The sequence below is a fragment of the Pinus tabuliformis genome, chromosome Q (genome assembly GCF_031772625.1).
Source record: "Pinus tabuliformis cultivar Carrire ecotype Pingquan chromosome Q, CPIR1, whole genome shotgun sequence".
Classification (NCBI taxonomy): Eukaryota; Viridiplantae; Streptophyta; class Pinopsida; order Pinales; family Pinaceae; genus Pinus; species Pinus tabuliformis.
Genome location: NC_142296.1, coordinates 899,666,989 through 899,689,434, shown reverse-complemented (window position 1 = coordinate 899,689,434; position 22,446 = coordinate 899,666,989). Strand labels below are relative to the sequence as shown.

At 38.0% G+C, this 22,446-nt stretch overlaps 1 protein-coding gene across 1 annotated transcript; it reads left to right on the top strand.

The window, feature by feature from the left end:
* Positions 1 to 19,736: 19,736 nt before the first annotated feature.
* On the top strand, positions 19,737 to 20,303 carry LOC149222374 (uncharacterized). Its single transcript, XM_089387579.1, has one exon. The coding sequence runs from the start codon at positions 19,737 to 19,739 to the stop codon at positions 20,301 to 20,303; it is 567 nt and encodes a 188-aa protein (XP_089243705.1).
* Positions 20,304 to 22,446: the final 2,143 nt, after the last annotated feature.

Here is a 22,446-nt window from a genome sequence, read left to right as displayed (position 1 = left end):
TCGGGTAGACGCAGTAAAATATAAATGAAACCCATAACCTTTCAATTCTTTTAACTGCTCGAGAGTGCTCCTTTCCTTCTCTGGCCATTCTGTCTTTTAAATGCAACTTCTGAGGACTTAATTGTGCTGGGTACAGGATTCTGAACTCCTTCCTCCTTTGGGTACACAGGACAGGTTGTGGACATGGGCAGCATGGCGGAAGCATGGCTATGGCGGGGACAAAGATCAGCCATTGGATCGCGTGAATCAACGGAGGGGATCACTTTGTAGGCATTATCGGGAGACAAAATGATTGGAAGAACGTGGGCCATCAGATTTCTGTCGGGCAGATCCAACGACTATCGAGCGACGGAGGTGATCAACTATTAACGGGCGGGAGATGGGCGGTTTCCCCGCATCGCCTACTGGGGCTTGGTGGTTTCCGTATAAACCACCGCGATCAAATAACAATACGACGCATGGTGGACTAAAACCGCTACCCCCGCGGGTTAACACACGCGCAAGTCGCGCGATCGGGGGAAGCGTCCACCATTGATCGTGCGATGGACGGTCGGATGGAGGGAAAACAAATGATGTTTAACGTGCGGGAAAAATACTGTGACCGTTGGATTGTGATGATCAACGGCTGCGATGGCGGCTAGGGTTATATGGGATTAAATAGGGTTTAAATGGGTTATCGGGGTTTATAGTTATTTAAACAAAAACGCCCGGGAACCGGCAAAAGAAGGGTTTAGGCGGGCTTTAATTTTTATATGCACGCGATTATGAGGAAATGGTCATATCGCCATTTCACCTTTGCACTTAGGCTAGGCACAAAAACCCTTATATGTGATTTTAAACAAAGGACCCCGGGAAAAAGGAGGATTGAGAATGAACGAGGCAGAAGGTGGCTTAAATAGGGTTTTTTAGGAAAAAATAGAGATAAAAGGGTTTAAAGAAGAATAAGGAGAATGAAGGGGAAGAAGAAATCCACTGCTGCGAACCTCTTGAAATCACAACCAGCATTGCAAACCTGCTTTTTTCCCATCAAAAGCTTAGTCTTATAGCAGAGCTAACAGGATCCTTTCCATCAAACTTCCTCATATCGCCTTTTCTTGATTTCAGGAGCTCGATCTTGAAATGATTGTAACTCTGTAATTTCAGATCTCAAAGTTCTAAAATTGTCTCCTGTAGTAGCTCTCTGAGTCCTCTTTCTAACCCCACAAGTCTGATCAGAATTCGATTCTCCAAAAAAGAGTTATGCCCAATCTCCTAAGATGACTTGATTATATAATGTTTCAGTAGAGCGAACTTGTACGATGTGTCACATGTCACTATTTTGTCCTTCAAATATGAAAACTATGCAAAGAAAACTATAGTCTGTCCTATTTTTGTAACTTCTTACGAAATTTCAATTTGTTGCTCAGAGAGAAATTTATGAAGATTTTCCCAAGGTCACCTGTTTAGGATGTAATTTGAGAGTATGCAAAAACCCTAACTTCCTCAGATCATATATCCAAAAATATAGTGACACAAGATCTGAAATTCGGACTTGAGATTCTAAACGATTTCTTCTCAAATGGGTTTTTTTTAGCTTCTGAAACTTGGTAGCAAAAAGGTTATAATGAAAATACCATGATAACCTATTTTAGATGAAATCCTAGATCTTGCAAAAACCTTAACTTCCTCATATCATATCTTTGAAACTATAGTGAGACAAGATCTGAAATTTGGATGTACAGTTCAGAAAGATTTCTTCTCAAATGGGTTTTTTTTTAGCTTCTGAAAAGTCACATAAAAAAGTTATAGTGCAAATACCATGATGAACTGTTTGGAGCAGCAAAACCCTAGAATCCAAAGCTTTGATACCAAATGTTATGGAACTAGCTCACAAAAAGATAGAAAATATAGATGAACGCCTTAGAATTCAGTCTCTTTGAGGGGGAAACCTCCTTTACATTACACAAATGAACAATTCTTCGATGATACAAATGACAAGACCTCCTTTCTATATATAGGATTCTAAGGGGTCACAATATAATCAGAGCCAACATAACAATAATAATGTAAGGGCACAATAATAACAATAGTGGGCTTCTATGAGGCACAATAATAACAGTATGGGGACTACATGGGCACAAAAATATAATAAGGGTGTTGTACTAATAACAATAAGGGGTTACACTAGTAGTATAGGGACCTAACATGATTTCATAGACTCTAACATTGGATTGAAGACCAAACATATTCCAAATATTGATATGAGGAAGTTTGATAGCAAGGACCTGGTAACATGGATACTACAGATGGAGAAATATTTTGATTTCCATAATGTGAAACCCACACAAGATATACGCATTGCAACTTTATATTTAGAATCTAATCAATTTGTATGGTATCGATGGATTTGTTCTCATAAACGACTTGTCACTTCGTCAATTTTTATGGAGGAAATGATAACACATTCTGAGGATAGAAAGAGCAACACATTCTTTAGCCAATTGATAAATCTCAAAGAAATGGGTTCAATGGCAGAGCACATTGAGGACTTCCAAAAATTGAATATAACGGTAAATGATATTTCGTACGAACATATGATTGATGCCTTCATAGGGAATTTAAAGGATAACATCCAACATGAGGTTTGCCTTTGGGAACCTGATTCATTAGAGAAGGCATTCAGGCTGGCAAGAAAAAATGAAAGCAAAATTATGGCAACAAGGGAGCCTACCACTCACAACTATAAACATGGAAGTGTTGCTACTACTAGCCTTCCATATTGACACCACGACAATTGGAAGAAAAAAGAGAAAAAGGGCTTTGGTACAATTATGATAGTAAGTACACTAAGGCTCATAAGTGTGTTGAGAAGAAATTATTTTACATAGATTGTGAAGAGGAGGAAGAAAGGAACGAGAAACTTCAAAAGAAGTGGATATACACCAGGAAAAAACCCTAGAGAAGGAAGAAATGAATCTGACCATATCTTTTAATGCATTGGCAAGAATTACCACTCCTCAAACTCTCAAGATAGAAGGACATATCAAGAAGAAAAAGGTAATAGTGCCGATTGATCCGGATAGTACTGATAATTTTATTCATTTTAAGATAGCCAAAGAATTGAATTGCTTCTTATATCAAGCACCAGAGTGTCAAGTAATCGTTGCAAATGGAGGAACTATAAATTTCTCTGGAAAGTTCCATAATATCAAGCTAACTATGGGGGAATATGTATTGGATAATCAAATGCTCTCCATTCCAATGGGTCCATTCAAACACTGAGGGACCAACAACAAAAAAAAGTTTGGAATCCTGGAGGTAACAAGTCATTGAGACTTGTATCTGTCACATTATTACAGAAAAGTGACAGACCTCATAGACAGGAGTCTATGAATTATTTTTTTACACCGGGAGTTTAATGCAGGAGCATCCTGCTCAGAAAATCATTATATATTTGGTTAACTTAACGGGTGTGATGTTTGATTTGAAATTTAATTTATTAATAGGAAATTTGTATATTTTTAATAAATTGAGTGAGAAAATGCATGTGAGGTTTCCAATGTAAATATTCTTAGTTAACGTGAGAATATGAGAGATGTTTGACTTGTGAAGATCTCATAGAGATCTTAGGGATTAGGAGATCCTAGAATAGGGAATTAGAGGATTTTCAAGATATGGTTGAGTAGATCATGGATCTGAACCAGAAATGGTTGCAGAATCCTTTTGATTTACGTTGGTAAGCCTCGAAGGCAAGAGAGTGCGTGTGAGAGTAATGTGATGTATGGGAGGCCATTTTAATGTTGAAAATTAGGCCAAGTATTGTATTTGAAACTGATTAATGAAATACATTTTATGTTCTTTTGGGAATTGTATGAATATCTCTGTCTATATATATAAATGAAGAATATTACTAGATATTAGAGTTTTTATGGTCAATATTTATGTTGGTAGCTAATTGCACTTTGAAGCAACCATAAGGAGATTATTCTAGTGTAGCGAAAGGGTGGAAAACCCACTCAATCATTTTTGAGACCTGATTGAATTCTGTAGTAAGATAATTTTGGGTTTGCAGGTCTATCTCTTCAATTTCCAAGGCTGAGTACAATACTTTTTGGAAGAACCAATTGCTAGGTTGGAGAGTCTAATTTCTTAATATCTTTAGATTTTCTTAAGACGATACTCTGTCTTTGAGTGAGACTTGTTCTTAGATTATAAGAGGGTTGAGACTTTAATTGGAGTAGCGCAAATACAAAGAGGCCGAGCTATAATTTATAAGCCAGTTATATATGCCTGGAGCCGTAATCGAGGCTTTGTGACAATCAGAAACGAAGTACAAATATTGAGTGACTTCTGCAGTTAAGAGGTGTGATGGAATGGAGTACTGAATGCACCAAATTGGTGGTTTTTCTTGGAGAGGGTTGCTAGGCGAGACACATTCATTTTGTGTGTTTTAATCACTATGTGGCAAGTTGTGATGCATGGGTTTTATCGGAGGATAGGACCATGATTCAATGATCATCATAAGCGATCAGATTTGGAACATGGCGAAGGGACTCGGTTTATTTTCGAACCAAGATCCAATGACTAAGAGAATCGGTGACTGAAAGAATTTATCCTCAGTTCACTCATCATTCATCGTGCCCTCAACTCCCTAGGCGAAAAACCAGAGAAATCTAATTTCTAGAAGTTGCACTACGCTTTACTTAGAAACTGCTTTCACGCCTTCACAACCTCCAGATTGACTACAAGTATATGGATTCGAGACTGTCATTTGTTGCATTAGCTCATGCTTGGCTTGAAAAAGGGAGTGTACAATGCAAAGGTGTTGATTTGTCAAGAGGAGTTCGAATAGGTGGTGAGGATGCTCACTTTATTGCGCAGACGAGTTGGTTATTGGGGTGGCTGATGGTGTGGAAGATTGGGTATCATATGATTTCTAATGAGGAGGGGTGATTCCTCCATGGAATTGTGCTGAGAAATTGGGGTTTGTTAAGGTCATCGGTTCTAAATAGATAGCAGAACCTATGTGTGTGTTTTAGTTTTGATCTGGCTTTACATCATTCTGGTATCAGAGCCGGAAGATTTCTGGAGAAAAAGAAACCTTGTTATATCTGGAAAAGAGGCACTCCTACTACCACCATTTGGGATTGCACCATCGTTGAAAATGACATCCAGTTGAATCCAACTATCGAAAATGGAGCATGGAGTTGACATGGTTCAAGCATAGAGCATAGGTGGGAATGGAAGCAGAAAATATTCTTGCGCATAGTGAAGAAGAGACTTACTATGCGTGAAGCTTGTGAGACTACAAGGCTTGATCTTGTGCATATTCAGCATGAAAAACTATAATGCATAAAACCTTGTTGTAAGTAAATTATTTCTGACATGTGAATTGTTGAGGCCATGATTGGTATTGATCGAGAATTGTTCGAAAGTGACTATTTTTGGGGTGACATTGATAAAGTAAATGATATACCTGTGTTCATTGGGGAATTTTTTTTAGGGGAATTCAGCTTTAGAGTGAGAGAAACATGGATCACAACATGCAATATTCCCTTGGAAGACGTCACTAGATAAGGAGAAGCATTGGGCATATTAGTCCCTATGGTTTATCCTGCTAGTAACATATTAAAGGTGATAACGCGGAGGTAGGTTAACAAAAGGGCAATATTACTAGTAGATGACCAACAAACCTGATTCAAATCTGGAAGGAATTGAGAGGCAAAGTGTCACATTTCTTGAATTTATATAAGTATTGGAAATTGTTGGTCACTGAACAGATTTGGCTTGAGAAGTAAGATTCTGGTGGAAATAACAAAGTGGGGTATGCAGCAGGAAAATATGATTAGAAGGAACATTCAAATAAGAATTGTGATGTATAGGTGAAAAAAAAACTATAATAGTCGTGTGTGCAATTGAGGTTGAGGTAACAACAATTAGTGAAGTATCTCTGCAAAAGAAGATCAGTCTTAAGAGCAGTGGTGAAGGAAGCCAGTAAGAGTTTCCAAGCGGAAGAAGAGTGTGGCCAGAACCTAGTATTTCAACTAAGGTTGAAATACAAGAGGATAGTTAAGTGTTCTCAAGAGAAGATGAGTTGAGGATATAAGCCTAGAAGGAGCAGGAAGGAGTGCTTAGGAGGTTCCTGACAGAGGATCAGTGCTGGCCAAAAGACCAAGTACAGGGGAGAGCTTGGTTAGGTAAGTTGTAGCAGGGAGAACTTGTTACAGTAGAGGCTTACTGCAGCTCATAGTGAGTGTGAGAAGCTCACGGAGATGGAGAAGAAGATGACTACTGATAATCATAATAGAGGTTCAGGAAGAAGCCACAAAGTGAAGAAAGAATATGCCAAGACAAATGGCATATGGAAGCAGTTGAATAATGAAGAATATGAGAGGGAGAAGGTTGAGATAATAGTCCATATTGAAGTATTATGGAGTTGTTACAGAGAAATAAGGAAGATCGGAGATGTGGTTTTCTTGTAAGAAGAAATATAAGGTGGCATAGGCTACAGAAGAAGAAAGAGAAAATGATGAAGGCTCAAGGAGAGGATGAGGTACTCAAGGAAAGTAGGTATCAGGATGAAGGTTTGATGGATGAAACATCAAGTGAGGCCAAGGGGTCTCATGATTTGAAATTTGATATCTTGTATATGTCTGCACATGAAACATGTGAGGAAGGACAATTTTTTGATATTGTCACCCAGGAGAAAGAAGGTAGACAAAATCTAAATTCTATTATGAAAGAAGATGGGACTGTTAAGTCTCATATAAATGCTCATACATAGTTGATCCAAGGTTTTTTTTTTTCAACATGTTGCAAGGATTGAAAGTAGAGTAAGTTTGGCTCATGATGATGGCCAAAAGAAAGAAGAAGCAAAGGATATCAAACACTTAAATGCTATGCTTGAGGAAGCTGAGATGAAGACCATTGAAGATTTTTTGAGTCATGTAGAAGGCTTGGAACAGAAAAGGGATTTGATGACTGAATCATCAAATAAGACCATTGGGTCTTGTGGTTTTAAATCTGAAAATTTGTGTGTGATTGCAGGTTTTGCAAGGGACAAACAATCTTTTGGAAGGTTGAAAGTTACCAAGAAAAGTATGATGATGAATGGTTTTCGGAAGAAGACAAGGATGAATTGTTGCAGTAGAAGGAGTTTATAGATTCCTTACTTAATGAAGGACGTATCTCCAATGGAGATGAGACAACTGTGTCTCATATGATGGAACCTATTATTGGTAAGGACAAGGAGAAATTGGCTTTCTTAAGTGTCCAAAAGGAGACTGTTGGACAAACATCTAGAGCTGTCACAGAGATGGAGGATCAGAATTCTATTCTGATAAAGAATGAAGCAGCATCATTAAGAGATTGGATTTGTGGTGAAAAAGAAGAAAGCAATGAGGATGAAGGTGAGACAGACATGTCTCATGCTAAAGAAGAATCAGCCTTAGAACTGAAGGAGACTAAACTAACTACCAAGATTAGTCAAGGAGCTGAAGGACAACTATGGAATGTTGTCAAGGAAAAGGAAGAGAATTATGCTGGAATCAATAAGAAGTATAATGATGAGGTGTTTGAAAGGAATCAGGTAGAAAGTGAATTGTTGAATTGGTTGCTGGAAGCATCTGAGCATGAGAAAGGGATTGCAGACATTGACAGAAGAATGTCTCAAGTTTTGGTTGAGACAAAAGCAGATATTAGTTTGCTAAACTATGTTATGTTAACTAATATATAGAGAAGTGTGAGTGAATATGTTACTGCAGTCAGGGAATTGGACAACAATTTACTTTTTGAAAGTAAACTTGTAGAAAAGGAGCAACAATTGGATATTGCAGAGGGAGATATCTTCAAGGATATTCAAGAAGTTTGGGTGGTAGCAATATCTACAGCAGTATTTGGAGCAATCTCAAAAGTAATAGTAGAAGTTGAAGTAGAAAGCGCCGAAGAAGGTAATCAACAGTTTGAAGATGAATGGAAAGAGTGAAACAAAGTGCAGTGGCAGAGCGATGAAAATAAGGTTTGTTTACAACAGAAAACTGAGTTGTAAGAGGCCATAGATGAATCATGGGAATTGATGCAACTTCCTAAGAAAAGCTATAGTAGGAGAAAACCAATAATCCACTGTAAAGTTGAATGGAGAGTGAAGAATGATGAAAGTATGGAAAATGGAACACTACAACAAGGTGTGGAAGTATGGAAGGTTATAGGCAAAGAAAAATTAAGGAGAAATACCAAGGGACCAACAACAAAACAAAGTTTGGAATCCTAGAGGTAGCAAGTCATTGAGACTTGTAGCTGTCACATTATTACAGAAAAGTGATAGACCTCATAGACAGGAGTTTATAAATTATTTTTCTACATCAGGAGTCTGATGCAGGAGCATCCTGCTCATAAAATCATTGTATATTTGTTTAACTTAGGGGGTGTGATGTTTGATTTGAAATTTAATTCATTAATAGGAAATTTGTATATTTTTAATAAATTGAGTGAGAAAATGTATGTGAGTTATTCAATGTAAATATTCTTAGTTAACATGAGAATATGAGAGATGTTTGACTTGTGAAGATCTCATAGAGATCTTAGGGATTAGGAGATCCTAGAATAGGGAATTAGTTGAGTTAAAAGTGGAATTAGAGGATTTTCAAGATATGGTTGAGTAGATTGTGGATCTGAACCAGAAATGGTTGTAGAGTCCTTTTGATATACGTTGGTAAGCCTCGAAGGCAAGAGAGTGTTTGTGAGAGTGATGTGATGTATGTAAGGTCATTTTAATGTTGAAAATCAGGCCAAGTATTGTATTTGAAACTGATTAATGAAATACATTTTATGTTCTTTTGGGAATTGTATGAATATCTATGTCCATATATATAAATTAAGAATATTACTAAATATTAGAGTTGTTTTTATATTTATGTTGGTAGCTAATTTCACTTTGAAGCAACCATAAGGAGATTATTCTAGTGTAGCAGAAGGGTGGAAAACCCACTCAATCATTTTTGAGACCTGATTGAATTCTGTAGTAAGATAATTTTGGGTTTGCAGGTCTATCTCTTCAATTTCCAAGGCTGAGTATAATACTTTTTGGAAGAACCAATTGCTAGGTTGGAGAGTCTAATTTCTTGATATCTTCATCTTTTCTTAAGACCGATACTTTGTTTCCGAGTGAGACTTGTTCTTAGATGATAAGAGGGTTGAGACTTTAATTGGAGTAGCGCAAATACAAAGAGGTCTTGCTGTAATTTAGAAGTCAATTATACATGCCTGGAGCTGTAATCAAGGCTTTGTGACAACATCAAAAACAAAGTACAAATATTGAGTGACTTCTGCGGTTAAGAGGTGTGGTGGAACAAAGTATTGAATGCACCGAATTGGTGGTTTTTCTTGGAGAGGGTTGCTAGGCGAGACACATTCATTCTGCGTGTTTTAATCACTATGTGGAAAGTTGTGATGCGTGGGTTTTATTAGAGGATAGGAGCATGATTCAATGATCATCATAAGCGATTAGATTTGAAACATGGCGAAGGGACTTGGTTTCTTTTCAAACCAAGATCTGATGACTAAGAGAATCGGTGACTGAAAGAATTTATCCTTGGTTCACTCATCATTCATCATGCCCTCAACACCCCAAGTGAAAAACCAGAGAAATCGAATTTCTGGAAGTTGCACTACGCTTTACTTAGAAACTGCTTTCACGCCTTCACAACCTCCAGATTGACTGCAAGTATATGGATTCAGGACCATCGTTTGTTGCATTAGCTCATGCTTGGCTTAAAAAAGGGAGTGTGCACTGCGAAGCTGTTGATTTGTAAAGAGGAGTTTGAATAGATGGTGAGGATTCTCACTTTATTGTGTGGACGAGTAGGCTATTGGGGTGGCTAATGGTGTGGGAGATTGGGCATCATATGATTGCTAATGAGGAGGGGCGATTCCTCCATGGAACTGTGCTGAGAAATTACGGTTTGTTAAGGTCATCGGTTCTGAACAGAGAGCAGAACCTCTGTGTGTGTTTTAATTTTGATCCGGATTTACATCAATCATGCTATTCATTTGATTCCAGGAAGTGTGCCTCCAAACATTAGGCTTTACAGATATCCCTATCTCCAAAAGAGTGAAATTGAATGTATGGTTGCAAAAATGATAGAGGTTGGTATAATTTAACCTAGTCAAAGTTCTTTGCTGGCTCTAGTAGTATTGGTGGACAAGAAGGATGGATCATGGAGCATGTGTCTGTATTATAGGGAGATCAACAAGATCATTGTTAAAGATAAATTTTCCATTCCTGTCATTGATGAATTACATGGAGAAATTTACTTCACCAAGATATCATCAAATTAGAATGAAGATTGAAGAAATTTCAAAAACAACATTTAGAACTCATGAGGGTCATTATGAATTTTTGGTCATGCCTTTTGGCATTACCAATGCACCTTCTACATTTCAAGGTTTGATGAATTCCATTTTCAAACCCTTCCTTGGAAAATTTGTGTTAGTATTTTTTTATGATATACTAATCTACAACAATTCTTGGAAGGATCATGTTCAACATGTTAACATGGTGCTAAAACTATTGTAGGAGAAACAATTATATGCAAAAATCTCCAGATGTTTCTTTGGAGTACAGGAGGTGGAATATCTGGGTCATATTATATCTCATGAGGGTGTTAAGGTAGACCTTTACAAAATTAAATCCATTAAGGAATGGAAAATCCCCGTAACCATAAAGCATCTGCGAGGATTTATTAGGTTGACAGGGTATTATCGCAAGTTTGTTAAGAATTATGGGAGAATAACAACATCTATCCGGTCTAATAGGTTTGAGGCAATTAAGATCCTAGGTTTGTTACAACCCTTATCCATTCCAAGTCAACGTTGGGAGGAGGTTTCAATGGATTTTATCACATGCTTACCCAATTCCGAAGGAAAGAGTGTCATCATGGTGGTAGTTGATAAACTTACCAAGTATGCAAACTTTTGTTCATTATCTCATTCATTTAAAGACATCATAGTTTCTACTGCATTTATGGAAAAAAATTCAAAAGCTACATGGAAAATCAAATATTATTGAAGTGACAGAGATCCCATTTTCACTGGAAAATTTTGGATGGAATTATTTTCTTTCCTGGGTACTCAATTAGCTCATAGCTCATATTAGCATCTTCAATATGATGGGAAAACCGAGATAGTGAAAAAATGTTTGTAAGGATATATTTATTGCTTTGTATATGATAAGAAAACACAATGGGTTAAGTGGTTACCCTGGCTGAATGGTGGTATAACACTTCCTTCCATACTATAGAAAAAAATTACCCCATTTATGGCACTTTATGGATATCATCCACCATCCATCACATCATCTTTAAGAGACAATTCTAAGGTTCAAGCAGTGGAAGATCACATCGAGAATCAACAACAAGTTCTAAAATTCTTAAAGGATAACCTCACTTTGGCGTAGAATCGAATGAAACAATAGCAAATCAATATCACAACGAAAGAATTTTTGATGTAGGTGACTGGGTATTTTTACGACTACAACCATACAAACAAATGTCCCTCAAGCAAGCTAAGAAGGATACTAAATTATCACCAAAGTACTTTGGTCCTTACAAGGTGTTGCAAAATATTGGTACTATGGCATACAAATTGGAGCTGCCTACATATTCCCGAGTGCACCTAATTTTCCATGTTTCATGCTTAAAGAAGGTTATAGGTGACAAGCTCTCAGTTCAAAAAATATTGCTAGAACTTGATGAATAAGGAAAAATCATATTGGAACCTGAAGAAATAACGGAAACAAGAACTCAAAAACTATGAAATCAATCAATTTTAGAGTATCTCATCAAGTGGAAGAACTTACCCGTTGAAGACTCAACATGGAAGGATGAAAATTTTATATAGAAGCATCCATAACTACTCAAGTGTTGAGGATAACAATTTAATGAAGGATAGGGGCATGTTAGGTCCCTACAATACTAGTATAACCCCTTATTGTTATTGTTAGTGTAGCCCCCTTATTGTTATTGTTGTGCCCATGTAGTCCCCATATTTTTATTATTGTGCCCCATAGACGCCCACTATTGTTATTGGTGTGCCCTTACATTATTATTTTTATGTAGGCTCTGATTATATCGTGACCCCTTAGAATCCTATATAGAGAAAGGAGGTTTTTTCATTTGAATCATCCAAGAATTGTTCATTTATGCAATGTAAATGAGGATTCCCCATCGAAGAGGATAATTTTTAAGTCGTTGATCTATATTTTTGTGATCTAGTTACATAACAGTGTCAATTGAGAAGTTAACTCATTGGATGAAAAACTTGAGGAGCATGGAGTATATCCATCACTACTAGATGCATCGCAAACAATAAAGCACAAGGGATAGTGAGATGAAGAGGAAGCTTCGATAAGGACATCTTCTTTGACAAAATCATATTCTAGATCTAAAGTAACATCTTCATGAGAAAATGAAAGATCAGATGGTGCTCTTGGGCATTCATGATCACATACATCAACAAAGTCATTAGCATCAAAATGATTATTTCCTAAGGCTACGGATTGATTGAAACAATTGATTGCATTTGATTCACTACTGAGATTAGCATATTGGGAATCATCCAAGAATGAAAGCACATTGTTATGACATGGATGATTTTGAAAAAGAGGATAAATATTGAAATCATCTTCACCTTCTTTCTCCTCTACCTGTGTAATGTGATTGCCTTGTATCTGATCACAATTTAAACCAACAACTCAAAAATCAAGAGAGTGCGAAAAACTAGTTGGTGGAGAAAATTGATCCGGTAGATCATGGTATAAAGAGTCATGGCACACAAATGATAGAGGATAATATAAATCTAGATCAGATTTGAGACTAGAGCTATGAATAGTAACATCATCTTGTAGAATGGAGGAGTTATTCTTCACCATAGGCTTCATGAGCCATTTTGGGATTTCCTCCATCGAATCTAAGTCATGAAAATTGGAAGAAGAATGGGGAGATGGATTGGGAATTTGATTGGAAGATCTCCCAACTTGATTATCATCGTAAAGAAGCACCCTCACCGGAACTGGAAAATGAGGAGGACAAGGAACAAAAGGAATAATAGGTTCCTCCTCTGAAATTAGGGGTATCTCATGATTTATAAGAGTTGGGGAAACATAAACATCAAGTGGACCTTTGGATTCACCCTGAAAAGAGATATGAACCAAACACTTGAACTTTTGTTTAAAGAAATCCTAATTCGTATTTTCTTTAGGAAATTCGTAGCAAAGGTGAAGGAAACAATCAAAGAAATCCTCGATTGATTCATTAGGCTTTATTCTTAGTTTATTAATTATTTTAAGAACATATCAGTAATCATACCTATCAAATGATTTATAAAGCTCCTTCACAAGCTAGCCAAATGAATGGATTGAATCAATGGGTACTGTGTGATACCATCTCTTAACATGACATTCAAATGCGAGGGTGAAAAATCTAGCCATAACATACTTGCAATGTACTCCATTAGAGAGGCAAAAATAGACAACTTGAAATAAATGTTTATGAAGAGTCAATTAAACGTTGCTATCAAAGTTAAATTGGGACAGGTAATGAAAAAATTCCGCAGGAATGGTAAGCTTAATCTCTTTAGAAAACTTCATGAGATTATGATTTGGGGAGGAGCCATTTTGAATAAGATATTCAAAGAAGACTCAACAGACACAACCTATCGTCTGGCCCTCCTTTTAGTGCCATTTTTTTGATGGTGCTAGAAATATGTCAACCAAAGGGGTCTCCTCGATGTGAAGTCCCAATTAGACCTCACACCTTTTGGAATAGGAGCCCCATCTGGAGTATCGACCTGGTTTTCATGTATTCTTATAGATTTTCCCTGGATCTAACTATTAGCAAGAGAGAGGAATGAAAATGTTCCTTCGAAAAGCAAGTAAGTGTGCCTGGTGAGTGTTTGGTTGTAAGTGTGTCAATGTTCTTCTACTGTAGAGGGAGGAAAGAAAGTGAGCCTCTAAGAGAGAGGTAATAGTGCCACCCTATTAGAGACACATGCAACCAAGAAGGATTCGTCTAACATTCAATGGAATATTCCACAAAGATGTGACAGTCATTATTACCAATCAAAAAGAAATATTTGTGTAGTATCCAGCGGAATAGTCCATAAGGATGTGCATTAAAACACATTCTCAATATGATAAGTACCAAAATAACTAAAATAATTCAACTACTTTAGCACAAATGAAAGAAAACATGAATTACAAACATCCACAGAATAGTCGTACATATATTCATAATCCATGAATGAAGAACATGTTGGCCATGAGGCTTTTGATATTAAGTAAAAGTTCCATGACACATGTATATAATGAACACCACTATCTCCAATAGTGGAGCGTTGGAGCCACTACTTGCTCCCCAAAAGAACTATCTTGTCTCTCTAATGCCTTGTGGGAGGAGCCAAGGTGAAAAGTCCTTTGTTCATATAATGAGGGTGTATATATAACCAATGAGGTGATGCTTTACCTCCCTTATGACTCTTTAACTACCCTCATGATAGTTTGACTACCTATGAATTTTAAACTTTACATGGCTCTTCATTTTCTATACATGTCCTTTAGAAATCCACTTTACAATACATTTTGAATAGATAATTACACAATCCACCATAATGATGTGGCATATGACAACTCCTGACAAGATATGACATGACACTGCTGACATGGACTAGATGATGACATGACAATGTCAAGTCATTATTTGCTGCTCCTTTGTCTTCAACAAGAGATGTGCAATGCTTAATATTCATGAGAGAAATGATTTGTTCTTCATATCCACCCTCCAAAGGGTTGTGAATCAGATGGAGTCTTCATGCGGTCCTGATATTTGATATTATGTTGTAATATAGTGTTCCTTCATCTTCTCGCCTAATGACCATCTTATCACTTCAACTCCATCTGTGTCTTCTAGCATGTCCTCCTTCTCCATCTCCTTCTTCATAATCTTTCCATAGCATGATAGAGTACCTACATCTACAATCCACTCATGACAATACGACATCAGTCCGATAAACCCCTAGTCTCAGATGATGCATGTTGATCCACTAACTCAGCTGAAATTGGGTTGCAGGTTGAGGAAGAGACTTAGTGACTGTGCAACTGCGCAACTCAGGTAGTCAAGGGTAAAACTTGAGGCCTAAGACTGTACAATGTGCATATCAAGCTAGATTGGGTAGGAATATTGCACAATTTTGGGACTCAGTTAGCTGGGCTGAGGTTTTTTACATTATTTTAGCCAACTGCGTAGTTCTGGAAGGTAGAGAAGACCTGGTGATTGTGAAATTGTGCAGATGAGGAGCTCAAGAGTTGGGCTTGAGCTCAGAGACTACAAAATGCGTAGTTGGGGCCAGGATGGAGGGCTGAATTGCACAGTTTTGGAGGCCAAGGCACAGGCTTGATCATTGAAATTGCAAAATGTACAGTATTGGAAGGAAAAGAGGGCAGGTGATTACGCAATTGCTTAGTCCAGGAGCTCAAGACTGAGGTTTGAGGACTAAGACTACACAATGTGCAATGCAAGGTTGGTTGGAGAGAAATATTGTGTAGTTCTAGGACTTAGGGGTTGGGATTTAGCACTGAGGTTGTGAAATGTGAAGTTCTGCGAGGCAGAGACTACGTATTACGTAGTCCAAAGAGACAAGGTTGTTGCTTGAGGATTGAGACAGTGTAGTGCACAATTCAGGAGGGATGGATGAAGCTGAGTGGCCCAATCAGGAGTATTTCCAATTTTGACTAAATGTTGGATCAATGAGATGAAGTTGAATAAAAGCAAGACTTGAACATGATCACACACTTAGTTCACTTGACGACACAACATGGAACACTCAGAACACATGAAAAACATACTTTCCTCAATGCAACAACATTGCGACAACCCATTCCAAGTGCGACACTAAAGATACACTTTGTGATGACAATGATGACACTTGTGCAATAGTACATGAAACTTTGGAAATGAGTGTGGAACATGTCTACATGATAAGAACAACTCATTATCACACAGATTTCCCCTTGAAACAAACCAAAACTCCACTTTACGATAAGCGACAACTCCCATGCCAAAAGACAACACTTGCTATATGAAAATAAAAGTGCGAACGACATTTGCGATATGCAGACGATGGTGAAAGCAACACATGCCAAGGCAAAGATAACATGAAAATGAAACTAATTAAAGGGAAAGCAAGTGAAAGCAACAACCGAAAACATGAGAATGACACTCGCGAAAACAAAGGTGCGCAAAGCTACAGTTTGCAAAACTCACCGAAATGGAAGTACAAACGCAACTAGAAGTGAGAAACTATCGATGTCAATGCTCGCTGATTATCGACATGGATTGGACATTACACAAACACAGTCTTGATGGAGTTTGCTATGATTGTTCAAGCTTGCATAAAATAATGTGCTCTTATACTTGTTACAAACTGAGCATGTGTGAGCAAGTGACTTCAACACTTCCAATCCAAGAAGGGAGCTCAAAATCATCAACTGACCATGAAGTGAATACAGAATGAATGATCGCAAGATCCACAGTAGGCTAGAAAATTCGAGTGTAGGAATTTTTTTGAGGGTGTTTGTCACAATGACAACATAATGTTTATGATTCATGTTTGCTTTCATCTGTACTAAATTTGAACTATTTCAGTTATTTTAGTTCTTATCATATTGAGAATGTGTTGTAATGGTTGTAATGACTGTCACATCTTTGTGGACTATTTCGTTGGATGTCAGACATATCTTTCCTGTTCACATGTGCCTCTACTAGGGTGGTAATATTACCTTTCTCTTAGAGGATCACTTTCCTTTTCCTCTGCAGTGGAAGAAACTTGACACATCTACAATTGAACATTCACCAGGCACACCTACTTGATTTTTGAAGGCACATATACGATTCTTTCTCTTGCTGACAACTAAAGCCAATGCAACCTTTAAGAAAATGACAATCGGGCCATATTCCAGATGGGGCTCCTATCCCAAACAGTGTGAGGTCTAATTGGGACCACATATCGGGGAGAACCCCTTGAATTTTGGTAGGTCCAACATTATCAACACATGTTTAAGCTGTTTTATTCCATATATTCAAGGGATTTTCAAGGGGTTGAATCTATTTATTAATTAAAAAATACAAGATATATATATATAAATATATATATATATATATATATATATATATAGAGAGAGAGAGAGAGAGAGAGAGAGAGAGAGAGAGAGAGAGATTTTCATCTAAACCATCATCTATCAAGTCCCTAGAGGGATGCAATCTTTGCATGTACATTTTTTTAAAGTTTTTCACATAAAAAGGGTTTCCACCTCAAGAGATTTTATGCCTCTAGGTTCTTGCTAGATCCATGGTTAAGATGGATCTATACTAGTTTTATAAATTTTGAAAAGTAAATAAATTATTTATATATTATATATATATAAAATTAAAATTAATGAATTTCACACACTAAATTAAACTTTGAATTATAAAATATTTAACTAACACAACCACATTAAAAATATTAATGTGGTTGATATATATGAAGGCTTCTTTTGTATCTACCGAGCCATATATATATATATATATATATATATATATATATATATATATATATATATATATATATATATATAGATATATATATATATATATATATATATATATATAAAATAAAAATAATATTACAATATTTTTTTTTACAATATTATTATTATTATTTAATTATTTAATAATTTTTTTAATTGATAATAGTAGCAATATTAAATAATAACAATACTCTTAAAATAATTATTATTATTACTAAAAAATTATTGATGGTTAAGATTATTTCTATTAATTAATATTGGTACTATTATCAAATAATAATATTATTAAATAATTAAATAATAATAAATAATTTAATTAAACAATAAAAGTGATGATTGGTTGGAGGGAGCGGGAGATGGCGATCTAGGGTTTAGGCACTCTCTCAGAGGGCTCTGAATCCCCTGCCACGACAGACCTGCACAGTTCAGACCGACTTTAACTCAGTCAGAAACGACAGACGTTCACAGAACCTCGGCTATTTGCAGAAAGGATAATGCCGCCCCCCCAGGGGGAGGGCGATGCGCCTCCCCCACAAAAAGACAGCCAAAAGCAGAAGGGTGCAATTACAAAAAATGAGAACGGCCAAAATGACAGCAACACGGACACTAGCAAACAGCAGAATGACGAATCGGCTCAGAAGGACGCAAATAACGCCAGATCTTCTACATGCAGACCGGTAGCCACTCACAGACCAAAGGTGGAATTCCCTAGCCATAGAATCAATGCCAGAATACAATTTATGAGGGATCATGCTCTGATCGGTAAATTTATTGGTATTTGGCCAACTGAGAAAGCTCTGAGAAGCTGGATAAATACCAAATGGAATCCAAAGGGCCACATCACACTCCATCTAGGACCCAAAGGGTTTTTTACTACAGTTTTTAACTGCCTGGAAGATCGAAACATGATTCTGGATGGGGGTCCTTACTTCTTCAATTCAGCAGGACTCTACCTCAAAGGATAGGTTGAAAGATTTAATCCAGACAAGGAAGATCTCAGTTACGCTCCAGTCTGGATAAGGCTATATTCGCTCCCATGGGAATATTGGGAAGAAAACTCCCTACAAGAGATTGGAAATGCCCTGGGCGAGTTTATCAAGGTAGCAGAGGATACAAAGTTCTGCAGATACACTTCATACGCCCGGATCTGCGTCTATATGGATCTCAAACAAGCTTTGCCAGACACGGTAAGTCTCTTGCATGAAGATGTTGAATGGATTCAGCTAATAGACTATGAGCATGTTCCATTTAGATGTAGGAAATGCCATAATCTTGGGCACCTCTTCAGAGACTATCCTTTAAACAAGAAAACCCCCACTCATACAAGTTCAGATAACCAGGAGCCTGATGGTTTTACAAAAGTGGTCAATCGTAGAAGAGGGAATAAAAAAACCACACCCAATTTTAAGACAGATCAGGTCAACAAAGAAAAATCCTCAAAGAATAATAGCTTTGAGATCCTAGCCAGTATGGAAACGCAAGATCCAGCCCAAGAAATGCAGAAGGTTAAAGACTTAATCCAAGAGTTTCCAGACGGATCTTCACAGCAACCAGGGGATACTCAACTCAACAAATTGCTCACCCACTCCCAATCTGAATCGCAGGCCTGGGTTCTTCAAGAAATGGAAATGGACAATCCGGAATCGAGCTCCAAGATGCCGAAGGATACAGAGGAAGCCTTACCAGAGACCCAGATCATGGAGGAAGATTTTGAGACCATTGATATAGGCGAACTGGACATTCTTGGTCTGGAGCAAGCATGCAAGACTGGAAACTTTGATAAAATACCGGACAGGCAAGTGGATAAACTGGGAGAGGTTTTAAATAGAGCACACAAGAAACACTCTCTAGGAGTCCAAATTGGTAGTCAATGGGATGGTAAGTTTATCACAAAAGACAGTAAGAAAAGAGGACGAAAAACAACTCTCGAAAGAACTATCAAGATAGGAGAAGTGCTAGTGGAGTCAGGCAGATACGCCAAGCTGACCAAGTACTTCAATATCCATCCCAATCCTTCTCAATGAAGTTGATATCTTGGAATATAAGGGGGCTCAACAGCCCTAGGAAGGGAAGACTCTTAAAAAATATGCTCATGCAGGAAAAACCCAACATTCTCTTTCTGCAAGAAACTAAATGTAGCATGACAGTTTTGGAAAAGATAGCAGCAAAAGCTTGGCCAGGAGGGCTAGTTACAGCTGTTGATGCTCAAGGTGCCTCGGGTGGATTAGCAATTCTATGGGATGCAAGAGTAATACAACTTAGCAACATTCATGCAAATAAGAACTTCATTCAGGCAATATTTCACTTAATTGGAACCAATACTCACGGCCATATTACTAACGTTTATTTCCCTCAGGAAACCAATCTTAAGGCGGAAACTCTGGAAGCCTTATCAATCCTCAACTCTAACAGAATTCACCCTCTATGGATAGCAGGAGGAGATTTCAATATGATAGCAAGAATGGAGGAAAAGCAGGGGGACAGAGACAACAGAATCAGGGATGGCCACTTACTAAAAGACTTCATCCACTCAAATTGGTTAGTAGATCTCCCTTCTAATAATGGTTTGTTCACCTGGACCAATAAAAGAGAAGGATCGCAACATATAGCCTCGCGGTTAGACCGTTTCTTAGTATCTGATAATGCACCCTATTTGGGAGGGGATCTCATAGCCTCCATTTTGCCAGTTTCAGGGTCAGATCACTAGCCTATAGCACTCCAATGGTACCAGCCAGGCAACAGCATTAAGCGCCCTTTTCGTTTTGAGGTTTTTTGGCTAACACATCCAGACTTTCATGAATTTGTTAGACAAACCTAGCTCAAATTTAATCCCACTGGGGGATCCAAAATGGCTATTTTCCAGAAGAAATTAAAACACCTCAAAGGAGAAATCAAACACTGGAATCATACCACCTTTGGCAATATTTTCAAAGCTCAGGCTGCTCTTAATCAGGAAATGAAACTTATTCAGCAAAGGATCATTATGGAAGGGCAATCCGAGGAACTAGTAAAACAGGAACAAGCTATTGAAGCACAAATTCTAGCCAGAGCTCAACAGGAGGAAACTCTCTGGAGACAGAAATCGCGGATCAGATGGCTCAAGGATGGAGAAAAGAACACAAAGTTCTTTCACAAGACTACGGTGCAACGCAGAATGAACAATCTTATATCCCACATCCAAAATGAGCAGGGAGAAAGAATTGAGATGCACGAAGGAATTGAAGAGGATTTTCTCAGGCATTTTAAGAAAGCTCACCAAGAACCCAGCATAGATAGACTGCCGGCTATAGAGAAAATTCTACAGAATATTCCCAAACTGATCACCAAAGAGCATAATCTTCTCCTACTCCAACCTATCCAGATGCAGGAAGTGGAAAGCACAGTCAAGCAATTAAAAGCAGGGAAAGCACCGGGTCCCGATGGATTCACCTCAGACTTCTTTCACCATTTCTGGGATCTCATTCAAATGGAAGTATGGCAAGTGGTTGAGGAATCCCGTGTGTTAAGATGGATGTACCCAGGGCTGAATGCCACATTTATCGCCCTTGTCCCCAAGGCAGAGGAAGCCAACACGCCCGACAAGTACAGACCAATTGCTCTTTGCAATATCATATACAAAATTGTTTCAAAAGTCATTGCTACTCGGCTCAAGCCGCTTCTCCCTCTTATTATTTCGCCAGAGCAATCTGGTTATGTGGAAGGCCGCCAGATCACAGATGGAATAATTCTAACCCATGAAATAATCCATTCTCTGAAGCAGACCAAAAAACCAGGTATGCTGTTAAAAATAGATTTATCTAAAGCTTTTGATAGCATCAGTTGGCTGTACATTCAAAAAATTCTTAATGCCTTTGGCTTCGACCCTTCATGGACCAGATCGATTCTCAGTCTTTTAACATCTTCATTCTTCTCTGTGCTCATCAATGGCATCCCTTCTGCACGTTTCGACCCTCTAGAGGTATTAGGCAGGGGGATCCCCTCTCACCGTTCCTCTTTGTTATAATGGCAGAAGGGCTGGGTCGCTGTATACATTCTGCTCTTGCTTCCCGCTGTCTTAAAGGCATTTCTTTCAGTAACTCCCCTTCCTTTTCCCATCAAAAATTCGTGGACGATAATATGCTTTTTGGGCATCCCTTGGTCCAAGAGGCTCGCCTTCTTAAAGCAATTCTTTCCACTTTTTCTGATGCATCTGGAGCCCTTATCAATCGTGTCAAATCTCAAATTTTCTTCTTCAACACTCCTGTGACTACTCAAAAATCCATTGCCCGCATTCTAGGATTCTCCATAGCCAGCCTCCCCTCCAAATATCTGGGAGCTCCCCTTATAGCCTCTGCCCTCAAGCACTCCTCTTGGAAAGACTTGCTAGAAAAAATTGAAGCTAGGCTTTTCCTCTGGACTCACAGAACACTGAATATGGCCAGCAGAGTGGTTCTCATAAAAGCTATTCTCCATTCCATGCCTCTGTACCTTTTCTCTCTTCTGGCTGCGCCTAAATGGGTTCTCAAGGCAATAAAGAATCTCCAGCGTAACTTTCTATGGGGCGCCTCAGGCCCTAACAGAAAATGGGCACTAGTCAAATGGGAAAAGGTGTGTCTTCCTAAGAAAGTAGGGGGTATTGGGATAAGAGACCCTGAGCACAACAACAAGTAATGGGAGCCAAAATATGGTGGAGATGGTTAGCTCACCCCAACACCCCCTGGGCCTCTCTTTGGACAACAAAATATGCAAGCAACAACCCTTTTGAAGAAAGAATCCGAATGTCAGAAGTCAGTACAGGTTCAACAATATGGAACTCAGCCATTCAACACAGGGACCTTATACAACAACATGGTTTTTGGGAGATCAAAAGC

Coding starts and splice junctions, on each gene's coding strand:
- LOC149222374 (XM_089387579.1), top strand. CDS start 19,737: ATGACAGTTTTGGAAAAGATAGCAGCAAAAGCTTGGCCAGGAGGGCTA.